Source organism: Asterias rubens, chromosome 12 (assembly GCF_902459465.1).
Source record: "Asterias rubens chromosome 12, eAstRub1.3, whole genome shotgun sequence".
NCBI lineage: Eukaryota > Metazoa > Echinodermata > Asteroidea > Forcipulatida > Asteriidae > Asterias > Asterias rubens.
In genome coordinates, this window is record NC_047073.1 from 6,006,654 (window position 1) to 6,027,997 (window position 21,344).

General features: G+C 37.5%; 1 protein-coding gene across 2 annotated transcripts; it reads left to right on the plus strand.

Moving 5' to 3' along the window:
* The first annotated feature begins 317 nt into the window (after positions 1-317).
* On the plus strand, positions 318-14,065 carry LOC117297357 (uncharacterized protein C1orf87-like). Of its 2 annotated transcripts, none has more exons than XM_033780338.1 (12): positions 318-458; positions 3,628-3,785; positions 4,533-4,659; positions 5,625-5,731; positions 6,527-6,934; positions 7,623-7,826; positions 8,261-8,296; positions 9,496-9,658; positions 10,243-10,337; positions 10,887-11,088; positions 11,690-11,972; positions 12,563-14,065. In XM_033780338.1, the coding sequence occupies exons 2-12, from the start codon at positions 3,652-3,654 to the stop codon at positions 12,730-12,732; spliced, it is 1,929 nt and encodes a 642-aa protein (XP_033636229.1). In that variant the 5' UTR covers positions 318-458; positions 3,628-3,651; the 3' UTR covers positions 12,733-14,065. The 2 variants fall into 2 exon arrangements, with proteins under 2 accessions (XP_033636229.1, XP_033636230.1); XM_033780339.1 differs by having other exon boundaries at positions 5,655-5,731.
* Positions 14,066-21,344: the final 7,279 nt, after the last annotated feature.

Genomic DNA, 21,344 nt, shown 5'->3' on the forward strand with positions numbered 1-21,344 from the left:
ATCCTCACAATATCGGTCAATACAAATACCGGTATTCTCTAAACCGTACAATCACTAGTTAGCTTCCATCCATTGCATGCACCGCATTTTCCACTTCTTTTCTGCCGCGAAACTAATTTCTATGCATAAAATCATAGAAAGTTCTATTTCTATGCATTAAATAAAATAGCGCCCTCTGTCTGACTTACGATAGTCTAGTTCCGGACTACGCCCCGAGTATGCTTACCGTATATTTACCGTATGTTTCGGATACAGACTAAATTTTGTTTATCGTTGCCAGCGCTAGGATCGGATAATTAAGTGATGGGCCGGGTTGATCGGGTCGGTGTTTGATGACAGTGTCAGTGTAAAAGTATAATCCTTTTTTGGTTGATATTTCAGCGTCAAACTTGATCTTATTAGCTATTTGTTGAGCTTCCACGATGTTACACATCACAGAATTTGTGCAACGGAAACTGGTAATAAGAATATATTTTTAATTAAATAGTTGATTTAATGTTGTTTGTGTGGATGAGTTTTGTTTGTTTTGAAATTTATTTTTTATCACCTCCTCATCATCATTCGTTTTTGTTTTTACTTCAAAAAATTACCGTTTTTGCTCAGGAGGAATAGCAATAAATGATATTCGGAACACTAATTTAATAGTTGATAAACTAAAACTAGCCATCTAAAGCGGGTGGCGAGGCCCACCACCACCAGGGATGTACAGAGGTTTGAAACTTTGATGCTGCTGAAAAGTGAATGTCATTGTCGATTGTCATGTTAAATGTCTAGCCCGTCTGCAGCTGCACTCGATTGACCACAGGATGGTCCAAGAAGGAGCGTTATAGACCCCAGGAACTGTCTGAAATTTGTCATTATTGGTAGTCTTCTACATACTAGTATTGTAATGTATGACCGGTAATGTCTGCACGTTTAAAGGCAGTGGACACTATTGGCATTGGTAATTGTCAAAGACTAGCCTTCACAGTTGGTGTATCTCAACTATGCATAAAAAACCAAACCTGTGAAAATTTGAGCTCAATCGGCCATCGTAGTTGCGAGATAATAATGAAAGAAAAATAACCCTTGTCACACCAAGTTGTGTGCGCGCGTTAGATGGTTGATTTCGAGACCTCAAGTTCTAAATCTGACTAAGGTCTCGAAATCAAATTCGTGGAAAATTACTTTTTTCTTGAAAACTATGGCACTTCAGAGGGAGCCGTTTCTTACAATGTTTTATACCATCAACCTCTCCCCGTTACCCATTACCAAGTAAGGTTTTATGCTGATAATTAATTTGAGTAATTACCAATAGTGTCCACTGCCTTTAAAGCCCAGCGGCAGCAGTTTGTGCAGTAAATAAAGACAAGACAAGACAAGATAATGACAAATTTCGGAGAAAACCCCCCAGAGTAACTGGGTCTAGGGCGCTTTACTTTAAAAAATAAATTTGGACAACTGCAGTCTTATTTTATTACACCTGCAATGTCAAATTTATTTTGAAAGCACTGAACACGTTTGTTGGTATTGTCAAAGACCAGTATTCTCACTTGGTGTATCCCAACATAAAGCATAAAATAACAAACTTGTGAAAAAATTTCATTTGTCATTGAAGCGAGCAACTTTTGAAAGAAAAAACTCCTTGTTAGACGAATTTGTGTGTTTCAGATAGCAATAAAAGACCTCATTGTTAGAAGTCTTTTATTGTTTTTGAGAAACTAACTCTTTCTCAAAAATTGCGATACTTCACAGGGAGTCGTTTCCCACAATGTTATATACTACCAACAGCTCTCCAATGCTCAAAACCAAGTCGGTTTTTAAGTTAATATTTGTTTTAAGTAATAACCAATTGTATACCTTCCCTTTAAAGGTAGGACAGCTGCGTCAGCGTCTTAGTTAGTGGGTCTGGTCAATGTCATTACCGCTAGATACAATTTAACTGGACCCCAATTTAAAGAGTCACAATTAAATTACATGTCTTTGAACTTAAATACGCGGTTACTTTTTGTAGTTTGTTTTATTAGATGATAGTTTCTTTTAAATGCAAACTTATTGTGCATGTATTAAACTTTAAAATGCACAAAAACAGCTCTCTGGATGCTACTTCTTGAGATTTGGCGTTTTTTAGAGATAGTGCTAGTTGGCTTAGTTTGTTTGCATCATGTACATGTACATGTATGGCAATAATTAAAGGCAGTGGGAACACTATTGGTAATTACTCAAAATAGATATTGGTATAAAACCTTTCTTGGTGACGAGTAATGGGGAGAGGTTAATGGTATAAAACATTGTGAGAAACGGCTCCCTCTGAAGTGCCATTGTTTTCGAGAAAGAAGTTATTTTCCACGAATTTGATTTTGAGACCTCAGATTTAGAACTTGAGGTCTCGAAGTAACCATCTAAACGCACACCACTTTGTGTGACATGGGTGTTTTTTCTTTCATTATTATCTCGCAACTTTGATGACCGATTGAGCTAAAACTTTCACAGGTTTGTTTTTTTATGCATTTGTTGAGATACACTAACTGTGAAGGCTAGTCTTTGACAATTACCAATAGTGTCCACTGCCTTTATAAGAGGCCTAATGCAAAAAAAAACAATTTTGTTGTAATTTCTCATGGGTCCCAAAGAATCCCTGAAGTTTGCAAACAATCTGGGAGGTCGTAAATTTGTTACAATTTTTCGATTGAACAAAGAAAAGTTGACTAGGTAGGACTGGATGTTCACCTTCAACCTCTTAATTACTGGTGCAGATTACTAAAAGGAACATTACAGAATTGGTAAGAAACAAAAATCATGAAGATCACAGATGTACATAAAACTTACACAGTCTAATGATTACTAAAGTAGAAAACATCCCTAGTTGAAAATATTTCTGTCTGAAATGTCAAACTTGATGAGAAATAAAGAAAACTACCGTATTTTCGTGCGGATAAGACGCTCGGCGAACAAGGCGCAGGACCCTAAAATTGCCCCCCAAAATTCAAACGGCAGCAGACAAGGCGCACCGCCGCACAAGGCGCATGTTTAACCGCACACAAAAGAACACCGGGCGCCACCCGGTGTCGGTACGTTGACACAAAGATGTAATTTTGTTGCCTTTTTTAGAACCTACGTATACCGACCTTTATCAAACCAATCAGCCAACGCTGTCTATTTATTGTTAATAACATAAAGTCCGGCCGATCAGCCTGCAGAAACCATGGCCCACGCACTATCTGAAGTTAATGTTGTTTGCAACATGAACCCAGGCCCTCCCTTGACATCCGACGTCCTACAATGAGGATCCCTGCTGATACAGATAACATTGCAACGACAGACATAGCGTGTGTGTAGTAATGTATCCACCGGCCGGGATGTTGCTGCACACATGCACATGTACACGTGTGGTTATTCCCCGATTGGAGTTTATCACTCACTGAGCATTTTATTCATTTTAGTTTTTGCGCGATACCATGCAAAATGTGTAATAGGTTTTTCACTAATTTTTCGTGACTCAGATGGCCGATCGATCCCAAACCAGGTTTGTGAGTTTACGTATATGGTGGTTTACATAAAGTGCTTTCACTGTCAGTAACTGATTTGTTAGCAAAAACCAATTCTGTAATGTTCATTTAAATGATATCTTATAATATTTTTGCACAGATGGAAACGTAAGCAGATTACCTCATGATGGCAAGTCGTAGAGGTAAGGCCTCTGCGGCCAGAAATGCACCATTCGGAACGGACATACAGCCAAAGAGAAACATGAAAATCGTTGGTGGGAAACAAATAGAGATAGCTGTTGACTCCCCTCCAACCAGGTAAACAAAACTTTCAGATTTCAAATTATGAGGAAAATAGGATAAGCTGTTGAATACAACTTACCAACCAAAAGGACCAATGGTATAGATGCAACAAAAATAGGTAATGGCCTGACGTTTTGACCTGAGCAGAGTCTTCTCAAAAGCTAAATGACAACACAACAAACAAGAGCAGGAAGCCAAGTGTAACAAAAGCAAACGTCGGGCCTTTAACTATTTTTGGCACTTTTCAGCTTTTCAGACCTTTTTTATGTCTGTCTGATGGAAAGGGTAGATATTGGTTAATTTGTTATTTTCTTCAGTTATTAAGAAATCACGCACACTGATCTATGTCTAAAGAGCTCCTTGTAGTCTATATTTTCAGGGGCAGATTTCTCACAATGAGCTAAGATTGACCTTAAATGCAAGTCATTGGCCAATGGTCAAACATTGGCAAGTTCAACTGAAACAGTAATTGGTTACAAAGTTCTGCAAAAACACACCCTAGATGTAGGATGGCCATTGCTTTCATAACAAGTAGGATGATCTTGTAGATGATCCTCTGTCCAACGGGGAGCCAGTGAATCTGCTTCAAAACGGACGTTATGCTTGAATGCTTCCTGGACAGTGTTACTAATCAGTGTTACTTATCTGACCGCGTGTTTTCTCGTGATGATCTGGACTGATAGTGATATTTAGGACATTTCGTAAAAACTTTCAGAGTTATTATTTTCTGTGAGTTTGTTTTGGTGTTTTTGTTTCATCCAGTGCTAGTACATTACGGAGCCTCCCCCCTCTGCAACAGGGACCCAATGGCACCCCTCCGATGGAGGTCCAACCTCCCTATCAAGAATATCACAATAATAATATCAAATTGGAATACCCCGAAAAACAGGTAAGTTCCTTAGGATAATTTATAAGTTAATTGGGAAAGCTCAGTTAACTAATGGGTAAAGATCAACCATGCAAATTTCTAAGGTATCTCGCAGCAGGCATAAGTCGAACTATATGGCTTTTTCATAATTTGCACCATTAACGCCTTACTGTCTGCTGCAAGGTCAAAGGTCAACAAACAAAGGCCAAGTCCAGGCAAGAATTATCATTGACTAATATAGTTTGGCTAAGTTGGCCCAAACGTTGTCTAGTTGACGATAGCTTGACTACGCTAAGATACCATTTGGAACCAGCTTCTGAGCATGGTCGCATCGCTGGTTGTCAATAGCCGTTTTCATAGCACAGTGCAGACTGGACCAGTTATCAGAAAATGACAACGTACCCGATGATGATAATGATTGACAGCATTTGTGTGGTGCCATATATCTATTTCAAAGACATTCAAAGGCGCAAAACAATTGAGTTGGGGGTCGCTTTGACATGTCACTTAAAAAACCCACCAGTTAACCATTGGTCTTTGGGTTGGGCGAACTTGACCAATAATGTCTCTTTTGTTGGCAACATTACTGAGGAAGGATTCAGTCATTTAAATGCCGTGTGCATGGACACCTCCTTCTTACATAATTCAGTGTTTCCTTGGTACCATATATCTTTGTTTTTCTGTTTTTCTTTTCTGGTAAATCTTAGCTGCAGTGAGCCATTTGGTTAGCCCATCAGAGTTCTTCTTTTAAGATCCTTCAGTCTGATTCAAATTTCATTCTGTTCATTGACCATGTCAATATCTGTTGGGCTATTGTTCACATTTGCTCCTTATATAAAATATAAAATAAAAAAGCATAACAAGTTATATAATTTTTTGTGTACAAATTTTTGCAGTTTGATGTGGATGACATTCAAGGTAATACATTTATTACCCGGAGTTACTAAGCTATAAAAGAAACTAAATATTTTCATTTGTTGATTCAGATTAAGAAAGAAAGGATTATCTATTCACAGACAGCTCCAGCCGACAAAAGCAACTCACACATCCATGGCACAGGAGGGCGCCATCATAGTTTACCAGCAATACACGCGTGAGTACAAGCGCAGAATCATATAAACCAATTGATTAAAAGGAAAATTCACTTTTTGTTTTTGAGAGAGTTGGTTTATTCTCCTTCGCATGTTTTCAATAAATGACCGTACAACCAACCTTGAGAATTTAATAAAATTGGATTGTCCCTTTGTTGTGAAAACAAGCATAGTTGGTGTTGGTTCGTTTGTGTTTTTTCTTGAAGACATTGGAACACTGTTGTCAAGGAATAGTCTTAACAGTTGGTGTATCTCAACATATGCAAAAAAAAGCAAACCTGTGAAAATTTGTGCTCAATCGGTCATTTAAGTTGCGAGATATTAATGAAAGATGCTTTCAGATGCTTGATTTCGAGACCTCAAATTCTAAATCGGAGGCCTGGAAATCAAATTCGTGGAAAATAAATTTTCTCGAAAACTACGTCACTTCAGAGGGAGCTGTTTCTCACAATGTTTTATACTATCAACCTCTCCCCATTACTCGTAATCAAGAAAGGTTTTATGACAAAAATTATTTTGAGTAATTACCAAGAGTGTACACTGCCTTACAAGTCTTATTTAAATCGTAGCAGTCGAAATAAGCATATTTGGTTGGGGGGGTCTTCGAATGGTATTTTTCTAGATGGAAATATCTTTCTCGAGGACTCAAGCTTTGATGAATTTTGTAGAATCAATAAGCTTTCAAATTATAAGCAATCAGTTTATTTTTTGGATGATCACACAGTTGTAGTAAGTAAAGTAAGATAAAACCTTAGTTGCTCCAGTTTCCTGAAACATTTCCTTTTTTCTTTCATCAGCATCCTGCCTCCGATTCCAAGTCCGAATTCCCTGTCCCCATCTCGGGATTCCTGGAACAAGTCCCGTTCCCCATCCCCAACCCTCGTCAATCAGCCCGAAGTCAGCCTCACCGATCAGCTGAGGGAGCTCTTCGTGGAGTACGACCCCTTCTGCTTCCAGGACATATACAAGGACCTGGCCGAGTACGATCGCAAGTTAAGCGGTTTCGTCAGCCAGCCGCAGGTGAATATGATAGCTATGAAGCATCAGCTGCCCATACCAACCAACATGTTGAGGTTGCTGTTCTCAAACTTCTGCAAGGAGGACAATGTTGACATGGTGAATTATGAGAAGTTGATTCAGTACCTGGCTCGGGCTCAGCTGGGAACAGCCGAGGCGGAGACACTCCTTCAAAAATCTGTTAACAGGTATTAAAAACATCCGAGATGAGAAATTTCAGACTTTTGTCTGATATCAGTAATTTTTTTGTCTGCCTAGTGAGATTGAACTAGTGTTAACCCAATTCACCTGACGTCATCTTTACACTAAATTTGGATGCGCATTTTTTTGTAGTCCCCGTGTGTTGGAGTGAGCATTTTATGCTCGCCATAATTTGTATTTGCAAATTAGCTCCCAAAATGGTATGCATGGCAGACGGTAGCCTTGTGTCACTTCAGGGTTCAAAATTAACGCAGACCCAAGGTCGGAGGCAAGTGATTTTAGCATCGAGCCAGAAAAATTATAATGGTACAAGTAAGACGGTTTTCTGTTTTTGAATGACAACACGTTACTGCATTATATGTTTACTGATTATACAAATATCTTTCAATTCAGTTAAGTATTGAAGTACTAGCCATAAGAAAAATGAGATAGTGTTCTTTTCATTTTGATTTCGGTTGTAACAAATTTTTTGGACCAGTAAAAGATTTGAGCTACAAGCCCAGCATTCTTTTTTATTTTAGTATCCACCAGTTTCTCAGATACAAACCAATTTTGTTTTTTAGTTTACTCTAGCGCTGAGGATAAAAATAACTGCAAACCCCTGGGATGAAAACTAAACGCTTCTCATCTGAATTAAGTGTAAAACACTCCTTTCACTAACATTTGTCATGAAAGGTTTGTCAATGCACCGGACAATCCCCCTGCCGACGAGGTAGACCTTGATGATCAGATTGACAAATACGAGACGACTTCTAAGGACTCTAATCAGCGTCGTCAGCAGAAACAGCAGCGAAGGGCAGCAGAGCAGAGAGCAACACCTCGTGACATGAGACAAATACAGTCGGAGAAAACCAGTCGTCAGACCGGTCAGATGCAGAGGTAAGTTGATCAAGAGAGATCTATTTCTCCATGGAATAATAATAATAATCTGGGAGGCTAATCATCCTTACTCGCAGCTGAAAAGCTGAACTGTGAAGGACACGGCTACAAGGTGGTTTAACTGCAGGCATGTTAAAGGTGCCTTTTGGCAGCCAGCCACATCGATCCGAGAAACCCCATGCAAAACTCGAAACGTTACACAGATGCTGAGCTCAGGCACACGCTTTTACGCATTAACAAACATCAATTGCCTCCTTTGACCCCAGTAAGGGGCTTTTTGGGCGTGTGATGTCACATGCAGGTTTTTGTTAATGTACTACTGCGTCTATGCATTCTAAGATGCTATTGTTTCTAGCCTACTTATTGTAGTGAAATTGTGCATAGTTTTTTATAGGAATTTATTGCAGCTTTTAACTTTTTCACTTTTCTTTCAGTTTTGGCATTGAAAATGAGCCTCAAATTATTGCAAAGTAAGTAAAAGCTTTATTTTTCCTATTATTTCTGATAATTCTTCTCTTAACATTAACTCAAAAAATTGTGTTGTTTGTTTTATTTTTCGTCCCTTTGTTTACTTCGCATACATGCTCTGCTCCAGCGTTATATATACCTTGTTTAACCATGGTTAAACCTTTTTATATAACACCCAAGCCGATCCTTGCCATTTGATTGGAGGATTGTCCGTCACGTGATAGCAAATAAAAGTACCATTGCACGCTGAGTCACTCACCGTGCTTTTTCGTTCCATCCGAAAAGTACCATTGCACGCTGCCAGCGTGCAATGGTACTTTTCGGATGGAACGAAAAAGCTGAGTAAAAACATCACTGCGTGCGCGTCTTTGTAACGCAGCAGTGTTACTGCAGAGAATAATATTAGTAAAATTACTAATACTAGCATTACTGCAAGGAATAATATTAGTAAAATTACTAATACTAGCATTCGGATTATACAATAACAAATTGTAGGCCTACGCTTTGTTTGTTTTGAAAGTTGTGTCTTTCAATCAAAATGACAAAGATCTACTTGGATGTTATATAAAACAAATAATGAATGTTTTTCATTCGTGCAATGGTGCGAATATGTTCATGAGTTGAAAGCTGGAATGTTCCATTCGACTCGGCTCCGCCTCGTTGAATAGAACATTCCATCTTTCAACTCATGAACATATTCGCACCATTGCACTCATAAACATTCATTATGTGTATAATGTTGTTATTTACCGTAACAGTTGGTATTTATTTATTCATCTATTTAGTGCTGTTTATCCTGTTTTGTTTTGTGTTGTTGTAACGGGCACATCCACCACAAGGATCGGCTTTTAGGATGGCCTTCATGTGAATGTGGAAATATATGTTATATTGATTAATTGATTGATATAGGGACTAGACTACCTAATTCTATTTTTGATCCAAGTACATTAAACATAACCGATTTGAGGAATTTCCCTATAAATTTCACATTGTGAATCTCATTTGTCAGATAAATATTGTGGTAAAGGAATTAAACAAGAGTATAAGGGAAACCGAGTTATATTATATGAAGCCTGTTTCGTACTTCCTGCAAATGCAAATGCAAAGCGAATTTGATGCACAAATTTCACTGAACTTCAGGAAAGTAACAGCTTAATGCACATTGTGTAAAGGTAAATACAAAGTGATATTTGCTATACAGGAGGCCGCAGAGAGTGTTTTCTGACAGGGAGGACGCTAAGCTGTTGATGTTGTTAGAGCAGCAGTACATACAAGGCAACCAGGATCCTACTGACCTTCAAGCAATGAAGAAAGACTTCATGGAGAGAGATACAAGAAGTAATGGTACACTCACCAAGGAAAAGGTCAGTTCTTGTTATAATAATGATACGTTTTTATAAAGCGCTTTATCCGATACTTTGGCGCAATATGCTGCCAATCAAACCAGGAACACCGGGGCGAACCCCTTCTTTTTTTCGATAAGTGCACTGGGTTCTTTTACGTGGATTTCACAACACACGGCTTGACCAACAGCTTGTAGCACTACATTGTAACAGGAAGGTTTACGTTTGGTAATCACTCTTGATACAAACTAACCTGGTTAGACGCACTGCAGCTTACGTTGGTAGAAAGCATTTTCAGAATCATTTTCACTTTGAATTATTGTCTGAATGTGGTTATGGGGAAGTATGTCAGTTTTTGAGATTGTGTATTTCAATTATGGATTATTCTTTCTGCGTAGACATAATGGGTCCAGTTATTGGACAAACTCACCATACCAACCAAGCTATGAGAATATCAACAAATTCAGTGTTGATGTTTTAGTCAGAACAATGAATTGTGGCTCATGTTCTGTCAGATTTTGTGAACATAAGTTTTACAATGTCTCGTTATGGCCTTTCCCCATTTTTAAATGTAAAAACTTGATATCCTTTTGTTACTTGTGTAGATTCAGGAGGTGTGTTTCAAGCATAGGATTCCACTGCAGGGATCTCTGATGGAAAAACTCATGCAAAGATGTGATACTGGGGAAAATCAACACAGGTGAGTCATCAAGAAAGAGAATATACACCTCACAGACGTACTACCACTGTCTTCGCTATGTTCTTCTTTTTATACAATAATAATAATATATTAGAGTGGGGTTTAGGTTGGTTTAGGTTGGCTGAGTGGTTTCTTTCTCTGCCTTTCACCTTTGTGAACCCTGGTTCAAATCCCACCTTGGATTGGCCTTGCAATCCTCATCAGGGCCAATTTTCATGGCTCTGCTTACAGTAAGCAAAGAATTTGCGCTTACTGAGGCAGGGAATTCTGTGCTTACTTCAAGCACATTTTTACTGGTTACTCCATCCTTTACTGTACTCCATGTTACTGGGCCTTTGCTTAAACACATAACCCAGAAATTCAGAGCGAAAGCGGTACCCTTTCTTGGACTTTCCATATAACATTCATCATGATACTAATAAGAGCACTAGACTTGACCCTTCCAGAGATGATTTGGGTTCATTGATTTGACAGCTTCAACTCTCAAGGTTTCAAGAAATATGCCCCATTTCATATGTAATGTTTTTTGTGTGTTTTCTTCTTGTCCAGTTGGGTAGCTTTTTTAGAATTTCTTGGTCGGGTCAAACCCCTTGCTCCTCAGGCTGCCACACTAAATACTGACATAGCTCGCCCCAGTACCTGGCCAAAGCAGGGAGGAGATGGTGGCCAGAAGATGATTACTAAGTCAGGGTCTCCTAGCGTACCTCAGGAGCCTGCACCACCACCCTGGGAAACAAGGAAACCTCTTGGGGTAAGTCCAAACGATTTTGAGGAATATCCATTTTGGTTTTACCCTTACACCTATGTGTGTTAGCACTTGCCCGAGTTCTGTGGAAAAAAATTACAGGTATATTACTCGAGTGGGATTCGAACACACAAACTTTGCATCTAGAGCAGTATCTTACCAACTAGACTACCGAGATTGCCCGGTAGCTAGGGGCAGTTTGAAGACTATGTTTTAGCAGCAGGGAACACAATGATTTAATAGATGTTAATTTGCAACGGGATAAACAATATTAGTTTTTGTTTTACCCTTACACCAATGTGTGTTAGCACTGTATACTAAGTACTTGCTGATTTCTATGAACAAAAAATCACTATTCTGGTGGGATTCGAACCATTTTCAGGTGAAGTGCACCTCTATTTTAGGACACGTTTTGTTTCATTTGGCATGTAAAAATACGGGCATTTCAAAGGCAGAGCACCAATGCAGTGAACAACCAGGAGCATAGAAGCAATTGTTGCCCAATTTCATTGAAATGCTGAATCAGAAAACTATTGCTCACAAGTTTTCTGTTATCTAGATTGTCTGCGACATTTTTCATTTATCAAGTTGTATCTCCACTGTACAGAGACTTGGCATAAAATCTCCCACAACGGTTGAGAGAGAAATCACCCTGTATGACTCCCCATCACCGCCGCCCCTGGACAGTGGCCCACCCCCGGCCCACATCCGGGTTGATCATGGTAACTCTGAACAGGCTGAGCTTGCAGTCATGGCTCAGGAGAATCGACAGAAGAGGCAGCAGGCCATGGCAGCCAAGATCCCGGTCAAGGTTAAGGAGGACCAACCATGGTTTGCCCGCTTCAAACATCTCGCTAAGGGATTGTATAATTTGGACAGTACTAATACCGGTAAGAGATGGGGGATCAGAACTTCTTTATACATGCCTGTCGATAACAAATGTAATGTTCTCCAGATGCAAAGAGTTATTACTTTGGATCTACTTCTCTTGCACTGTGAATACAGGGCCAAATTTTGTTGCTCTGCTTTACAGTATACAAAGAATCCTTTTGTGCATGCGTAACCAGTGAGTGTACTACATTACTAGGCATTCTCCACTTGCACAGCTATTGAAGAAATTATGTGCTTAATCTGCACTTACACAGTAAGTGGAGAAAGTGCAGGATAGGGCGATAAGCAGACTCATGAAATTGGGCCCTGTTCACAGAAGCTTTTTGAGAACTATAGAAATGCCATCCAGCTCAGGTGTTTCTGATCAGCAGAGTGTTGGTTTGATTCCTGTTGGTGGCACTTGTGTCCTTCAGGAAGATACTTAACCATTATTGCTTATAGAGCATGTCCCTATAATATGTTTTGATGGGTAACTTCCTGAAAATTTCCATCCATTCCTTTGAAACATTTAACCCACTCCTAGACCTCGAGCTGCATGAATAATAAACCCTACTGTAAATTAGTTTCCTATTTTTTTGTTTGTCACCAGGCTATCTGAGTAGAGAGGAGACAGTGGGTCTGGTCAATAACTACAATCTCATCTACCGTCTGGAATTACAACAGTCACAGATTGATAGATGCGTAGCAAGCTGTTCTTATGCCAAGGGGCAGGTCTCTATTGAACATTTATTAGAAGCACTGAGGCTCTGTGTGCAGTAGGTATTGAATCACCGAGTGGAATGAGAACGGCCGAGTTTGCATCAGTAAGCTGTTGAACTTTCTGGGGGACAAAAGAACACCTTGTATAAAAATCCAGAAACTCAAGCACCAGCTGGCATAAGAATACTCATGGATGACCGACAGTTTTCCGACACGCAAGTATTGCTCTTTTATTAACCAATGGAATTCTACTAAATTTTTCTGCATTTATGTCACTCTATTATCAAGATGTGTTTAATGCTCCCACATAATATGACACTTGAAAATGTTTAATTCGTAAATTTTAACTGTTTAAGTGAAAGAATTATCAATCGAGCGATACCACTTGGAAAACCTGCACACATGTAGGGTTACATCTGAGATATTCAGGCTATGGATATTGTAGACTCGGGTGCCCTGTCTTTATGCTTGCGGATAAAGACAGGCATCGGTCTTCACAGGCCAAATTATTTCATTTGATACAGTGATCTCATTGGATAAACGTGCTGTGACCTAAGCTTTCCGTATCTGTGTTATGATTGGTCCGAGGTGATGTAGTGTCAGCTTGCACGTTCGATCATCTGCATGCAGCATAAGCGTGCATAGTGTTGTGTACATTATTGTTTTATTCACTACGTAATACAGCGTATGCATGTATTTGAATTGACAGTGAATCTCCGTGTGAAATTAGTTTGAGGTCAAAGGTACGTTTGTAAGAATCTAAATACCCAGTCAAACTGGTATCTAGCATTTTACCAGGCTAGGCCTATATGGACATTGCAGCTGTTTGGACAACAGAGGGCGCTACTCGTCAAGCAGTGTATCTTCTGTCCAAATAAAGGCTTCGAAGGAGCTGTATGGACTGGTTATTTGCACAGCATTGGAATTTCCACTGTTGGAGACATTTGAAGTCTGAAGTTCAGCTTTGCCAATATTGCATTTGCATGCATATGAGCAAGATAGTTCACTTGATTTGCTTCCCTTCACCCAAGAGTAAAGAAGAAATTTGAGATGGCATGAACACTTTCTGTGCTTACAGTAACCTTCTGATATAGACCTACAGAAAATAATGGCAACTTGGCAACACATTTCCAGCCCAAAGAAAGTTAAGGAAATGACTGGCACAGTGACAGGAAAGAACAACATTCAATGCCAGGACCACCTTGGTTGTGTCACTTAATTATGAAACGTTATTTGATAGTTCTACTGTATGTTTTATTTTAAATGAAGTTACTTTTTGTTACTTTATAAAACTTCAACATCCTCAAATCCCAATGATTGGCATGAGGCCTCTTGTACTCCCTAAACATTTTCAAGCAGTTTTTGTTGTTGTTGCTGCTGCTGCTGTTGTTTTGTTTGTTGTTGTTGTTGTTGTTGTGTTTGGGTTTTTTTTTTTTTTTTGGGGGGGGGTTGTTTGTTTGTTTGTTTGAATTTTATTTAAGGATGTCAGTATTTTGTAAATTAGTACAACTCTGAGGAAGGATTAGTGGGTTCTTTCACTCTCATTTTTGGTATATTTTTTTTGAAAAAAACTTGAACCTCTCTCAAACCCTTGATGTTTGATTGACTTATGGAATACGTACCAAAATCAGCGATAACATTTTCAATTGACATTGTATATATTGAATTATAATCTATAAAACTGAATTGTTTAAAATCCAAAAGCAATTATATACAAATGGCTTTTGGACAAACAACTTTTGTATGTAAACTTATGCAAATAATGTTTAATTAGTGCCTTTGATTATGAACCATCAATCAATCTATAGCCAGAAAATCCAAAAGCAATTATATAAAAATGGCTTTTGGACAAACAACTTTTGTATGTAAACTTATGCAAATAATGTTTAATTAGTGCCTTTGATTATGAACCATCAATCAATCTATAGCCAGCTGATTAATCAATGGATTAAAAATATATTGATGAGTGCCTTTTAAAGCTTAAATAAGTACGTATTTGTATCGTGCCTATGGATTTAAAGGAACACGTTGCTTTGGATCGGTCGAGTTGGTCTTTGAAAAGCGTTTGTAATCGTTTTTTTAATAAAATGCACATGGGCAGAAAGATGTTGTAAAAGTAGAATACAATGATCCACACAAACATGCCTGGAAATTGCATGGTTTTCCCTTTACCTCGTCGACTAACACGGTCGGCCATTTATGGGAGTCAAAAATTTGACTCCCATAAATGGCCGACCGTGTTAGTTCGCACAGTAACAGGAAAACCACGCAATTTCGAGGCAAACTTGTGTGGATCATTGTATGCTACTTTTAAAACATCTTTCAAACCATATGCATTTTATAAAAAACGGTTACAAACGCTTTTTATAGACCAACTCGTCCGATCCAAGGCAACGTGTTCCTTTAATTTCATAATTCACAGAAATCTGTAATATAATTTTCAAATATCAATACATCAAAGATGTATTCCTGACAATCATAAATCTTATAATAAGACAGCTGTTATTTTCTCGTCCAATTAGTTTATTCCGCTAACTTTTCACCATCGCTTTATTACATTGGTGTATTTCTACTCGAGGGCATAAACCATCTTTAATTGAAATAGGGAAGGTACTTGCAATCTGGTTCCTTTTGACTTCAGGAACATTATAATCACAATAGATAAAGACAACCTGACTAATGTTGCAATAGGTCATACAACCAAAAAAGTACAGAGGGACTTCACTGAAAACAAATACAATGATTTATCATTTGATATAAAAGCTATCAAATTATCCATAATATCACTGATAAAACAATTGTGGTGCCCAAAACTGAAATTAATTTGGTTTTGAAAAAAAATCAATTACCCAAAACAAAAAAGTTACAAATTATAGTCAGCGTAAGTTACTAACAAAACATGGGTTAATTACAAATTGCCAATTTGTAACAACCCAGTTACATATTAATTGGAAATATTAAGAAATAGCCACTGCACTCAGTGCGGTGTTAAAGACAGTGGACACTATTGGTAAATGTCATACCACAGTCTTCTCACTTGGTGTATCTCAACATATGCAGGAAATAACAAACCTGTGAAAATTTGGGCTCAATCAGTCGTAGAAGTTGCGAGATAATAATGAAAGAAAAAACACCCTTGTCACACGAAGTTGTGTGCGTTTAGATGGTTGATTTCGAGACCTCAAGTTCTAAACTTGAGGTCTCGAAATCAAATTCGTGGAAAATTACTTCTTTCTCGAAAACTACGTCACTTCTGAGGGAGCTGTTTCTCAAAATGTTCATACTATCAACCTCTCCCCATTACTCGTAATCAAGGAAGGTTTTATGATGATAATTATTTTGAGTAATTACCAATAGTGTCCACTGCCTTTAACAGAAGGTCTGTAATGAATAATGTAACATGTATGTCTGAAATTCGTTTTACTAGGATAGATTTATTTTCATCAAAGAAGCTTAAATAAATGAGCGCTTGACTTTATTTTCAAAATATAGGCCCATTATTGTAATGCGTAAATGTCAATTTAGTTGCCCTAAAGTGCCTTAAAATCCCTCGCTAAATTTATGTCAAAGAAATGAAATTCTAACTGCAAATTATCGTTCTTTTGTAATGGCTGTTTTTCCGAATGATTTTTTTAAAACAATTTTTCTATGAATGAATCTTGACAGATGATGCTGTTTTTCAAAATGAAAAACTACAAATTTTCATACGCCACAGACAATGTACAAAATACATTTAACATACACAATTTCATGTACACAGCTAATGCAATGAAGTGAGACAATAAATAATTGTTAGCTTTTAGTTAACTACCATTTATCATTGGTGTATTTTTTTTGTCTCAAGTCTTGTCAAATGGACTAAAAATCAAATGTATCATCTCTAGTAATAAACCAATTTTCACAACTTGTCATACTATGACATAATGTATTTGTTGCTCTACCTACAATGAAGTTCTTACTTAGTATTTTTTTTTTTTTTTTTTATAACTTTAATGTTCCTTTTTAATACTTCTCAGAACAGTTGCTGTGTCTTTCAAGTTTGTTGGACACTTATATTTTTTGTCCATGATACATAGAAACCTTTTTGGATGGTCTTAATAGACATGCACAACATTATACATTCAACGAATGCCAGATACATTACTGTTGTTTGGTTTGTAAAGTAAGGTCAAGGTATAATAACTGGAACCAAGGGGCACCAAGACAACGAGCAGAGCCAAACATCATAGAGCTCTTTAAGCACAAAAAGCTAAGCACAAAAAACTTAAGCTTACCAGAATGTGTTTACAAGCTAAACGATCATGTCACATGTACAATTTGTGGCTGGTATCCTGCTCATATCTTCTAAGCAGAAATTTGTTAAGCAATATTGTGTTGAAACTATTTTCAGCTGACCAAATGTAAGTAGGAAACCAGTTGCAAAAGTACATTGTATTTTGGCTAGTGGCCGTATTCCAAGTTACTTTTTGTGCTTTTGCGCAGCTCCAGTTAAGGTGATGTGGCACTGCCATGCTGACCATCATTTGCACAAAGTACGAGGGGTCAATAGGCACTTTTTAACCCAAGTGTAAACTTCTTTTTTGATGGTTGTTGTCTTATATACTTGTACTGTTAGTGTATATAATTATGAAAATATATTGTATGTAAATATCTCTCTGTAATAATTATCAATAATTTTTATACAGTTATTCATTCTTGTTGATATCCCTCCGGGAATCCTTGTATAATATATTAATTACAGTAATGTACTTGGATGGTTTGGACCAACATGACCAATGGAAGCAATAATGTTCTTTTATATTTGAAATACAGTTTTGAAATAAACTTGACTAATAATGTCACCTATTGGAACTTTGTATGTTATGTTATTGCTTTGGAATCATCTAAGGGTTTGTTTCGCTTACTTTAGATTTGTTGTTTTGCTTGTTTTCTAAGGTTTCGTACTTCATATTAACAGTATAGAAAAAAGTTGTGCTTTTGCCATTATTTGAAGCTTAGCAAATACTAGTCAAAGTAAATGAAAGCGTGAAAGTGTGGGGTTAGGTATTTAACGATCAGCAGTGTCATGGCTGTGCAATAAAGAACCAAGCTGCTACCTATTCATAAATGCTCTGTTCGTTTTAAAGCGTACTAATGTGGACAAATCTGTCAACTTTTCTGTAAAATTCATGTTGTGTCTGCAGGCTCCGTTTCGCGAAGGATCGATTGCGAGGGATGTTCATAGGTTTTATGTACAGGTGCATACTAACACATTGAGTACCTGTATGTATTGATTGTGTTTTGGGTAGATTTGTGCCACACGCAAGTTTTCGCACCCCATGTAAGCGTGTGCACCACCCGTAAGATGGGGCACCACATGTATGTTTAAACACTTCTCACTGTGTACAAAACTTTATAGCACACGTTTAAAAATGGCAATGTGATCTCCTCTTGACCGCTCTGGATTGAATAAGCTGTCATGGGTAGTTGTGAATAAATATAATATGGTATTTTTTGCTGGTAACTTGTTTGCATGCTAAGCTATTTTTATGCTTCACATCGTTATGAAATTGAGCCCTGAACTTTTCTACATTTAATTGATATTAAGTTTATGCTGGTACAACTCGTCATCTTTGTATTGTACATATACGTATTTTTGTATAATATATTGTTAGTTGATTACCCATTTGCCAGTGGAAATATTTTTTTAAATGAGAACAATAAATGAAATTAAATCTTATTTAGGATCCTAATCTCGTCAGAGAATATTGTGTTTGAAGAACCATACTCTTCAGTGTTAGATAACCTTTCCAGGAAATGCAAATTTGTATTATTATTTTTAGCATAGAAAATAACATTAGATAACCTTTCCAGGAAATGCAAATTTGTATTATTATTTTTAGCATAGAAAATAACATTTTATTATCCCAAGAACATTTATCACTTGTTGATTTTTTGATATAAATGTATTCAAGCTCTTGTGTTACAGAATGTGGGTTGGCATCATGGTTGCGATAGGGCCCACTTTCATAAAGCTGTTTTGCAGAAATTTGTGCTTGACACAGACAAATCTTGCTTAGCAGAAGCATGTAACCATGTTAGGTATATTGTTTTGGGACTGGTTCCCTATTCATTTATTCTTAGCTGAAACATAATATGCTAAGCACCATTTCCAGCTAAGCACCTTTTTGAAATTGAACCCGTATGCCAAGAACACTAAAACCTCCTCACTCACTCACAAGCCCTATCTGGGCTCAATTTCATAGAGCTGCTTAAGCAGAAAGTTTGTCTTAAACAATTTCTGCTTTGCTAAAATAAGCAGGTTACCAGCCACATATAGTACATATTAGATGATATTTAGGCAGGTAACTTTATTTTTGTAAGTATACGCCCCATATCTAATATATATTTCTTCCTGGATAAACAAATCCTGGATCCGAGCCTGTTTCAATTTGCTGCATATTTGTTGAAATTGAACAGGAAAATCTATATTAATTAGTTTCCCTTTGGATGAATGTTGAGCCGTAGGTTCTTTGTTTATACTATAAACATGTAGACAGTGAAGGTAATATGTTACTGATAATGTTTTTTAGGATTTAAAGGTTTCATTAGGCTTGAGTGATTAGGTTCGCCTTTAAGCGCCCCTTTTTTCATTACTAGAAATATGTAATAATAAACAAACTAAATTGGTTGTTGCTTAAAAACCTGAAGATTGGAGTATGTAGATTGTCCAGGGCTCAACTTTGGGAGGAAAGTATCAGAAAATAGTAAATTTCTACTGGAGCATTTTAAGCCCACCAAGGCAAGGCAATGACCTGGGGGCATGGAGGCAATTGCCTTCATTGCTTTGTTAAGGATCACGTCTGTATCACACAGTGAGGTATTGTTATTCAATAACAAAAACAAGACCATTGCACCAGATTTGTTTGGTCATAAGTTTACTGGTCCAACTGTTCAACACTGAAACCTCTGGCCTCGAGTCAGTGGTTTAGGGTATAAATCAAGCCCTGATGGAATTGTATACCAATCTTGCACCAGGCCTGTACACATGTATGCTTCTTTTTTTTAAAAGGCAATGGCATAAAGGCATTTTCTTCTTGTTAAAGGGCACATAAGGAAATTGTAAATTTCTACTGGAACATTTTAAGGGCACCAAGGCAATGACCCGGGGCATGGAGGCAATAAATCACCTTCGCTGCCTCTGTGAAGTATCAGGCCTGTTGTACACCAGCATTACCAATTGTAAGCGTATATATTGTGTGTAAATGCCACTACAATAAGAGATTCACAGTATGGCTTTCCATCATTCTTTCTTCACGCACAATGTACAACAGGTGGTGTTTGTTCAACGGTATTAAGGGAATTAATATTGCCATATTCCAATATGAGGCGTTTGTAAACACAGACGCCAGGCCTGGTTGACAGCCTGTAAAGCAAACATTCAAGCAAAATATTTAATTGCATCAATTCAAATAGGGTCACAGCCAGGTGAATTCATCCAGTGGACTTTTTGTGTATAATTTAAGTTTAAAGGCACTGGGAACACGTTTGGTATTTGTCAAATACCAGTATTCTCACTTGTATCCCAACATATGCATCAAATAACAACTCTGTGAAAATTTGGCCGACTCAATTGGTCATTGAAGTTGTAAGAAAATGATGAAAGAAAAAACACCCTTGTTATACAAGATAGTGTGCTTTCAGATAGGAATAAAAGACTTCTGGCCAGAAAGAAGTCTTTTATTATTTTAGTGAGAAATGAACTCTTTCTGAAAAAATAATACTTCAGAGGGACCCGTTTCTCACAATGTTTTATACTATCAACAGCTCTCCGTTACTCGTGACAAAGTAAGGTTTTATGCTAATAGCTAATATATATTTTGAGTAATTACCAAATGTGTTCAGTGCCTTTAAGAATATGAAATGATAATTAAACAGAAGCCTGGAGGAACACAGGAGTCATTTGTGTTAACTCCCTTTTGAATGGTTAACAATCAAGATATCACACACAGATATATATCACACAGATATGTGTCGGGTTAGCTGTAAAAACCCTTTTGTCATTAAATAATCCATATGTGCAGACAATGGACTGTTCCATTTTGAAGTACAATGTAAATCAGTGCATTTTTGGGATTATATTAATACAAGGCGTTCAGTAGATATTATTTTTAATGAGATGTAAGAACACATGTTGCCAACAGAAAGGTTTGTAATAATCAGTTGTTGCTGTTTAATTTATTCTGATGATGGCCCAACTTGAACAAGCTACGCTTTTATGATTGCGGTTGTCATTTTTTTGGAAGAGCAGAGATACTTTTAAACCCAAAAGGAGGAGTCTTCACCTACCATAGCACCAATGATATCACTTGAGTTCAAGTTCAGAGATGTTGACTTCAATGACTTTCTGTAGAAACGTCAGAAGAGAGAGAGAGAGAGGGGGGAGCTTGTGCACAGTTTTATCTCCCAACGGTTGTGGCTAAAATTCTCTGTGCTTATCCATGGTGATGGGTGACTGGACGATGGACCTCACAACAAAGCCTGCTGGCTGCGCATGGTCTTAGACATGAACTTCTAAATTAAGTAATGATTGAGAAACTATGCAGCAAAGTTTGATATCCAGATATATCTCATCATTGGAAGACGCCACATTAAACATGAACATAAAATTGGATGAATAGCTCCGACTGCAA

Excerpts from the sequence above, each read along its gene's own strand:
- LOC117297357 (XM_033780338.1), top strand. The coding sequence starts at position 3,652 with ATGATGGCAAGTCGTAGAGGTAAGGCCTCTGCGGCCAGAAATGCACCA. Across the intron at positions 5,732-6,526 it reads AGTTTACCAGCAATACACGC|CATCCTGCCTCCGATTCCAA; the intron begins GTGAGTACAAGC and ends TTCTTTCATCAG. Across the intron at positions 11,973-12,562 it reads TTTGGACAGTACTAATACCG|GCTATCTGAGTAGAGAGGAG; the intron begins GTAAGAGATGGG and ends GTTTGTCACCAG.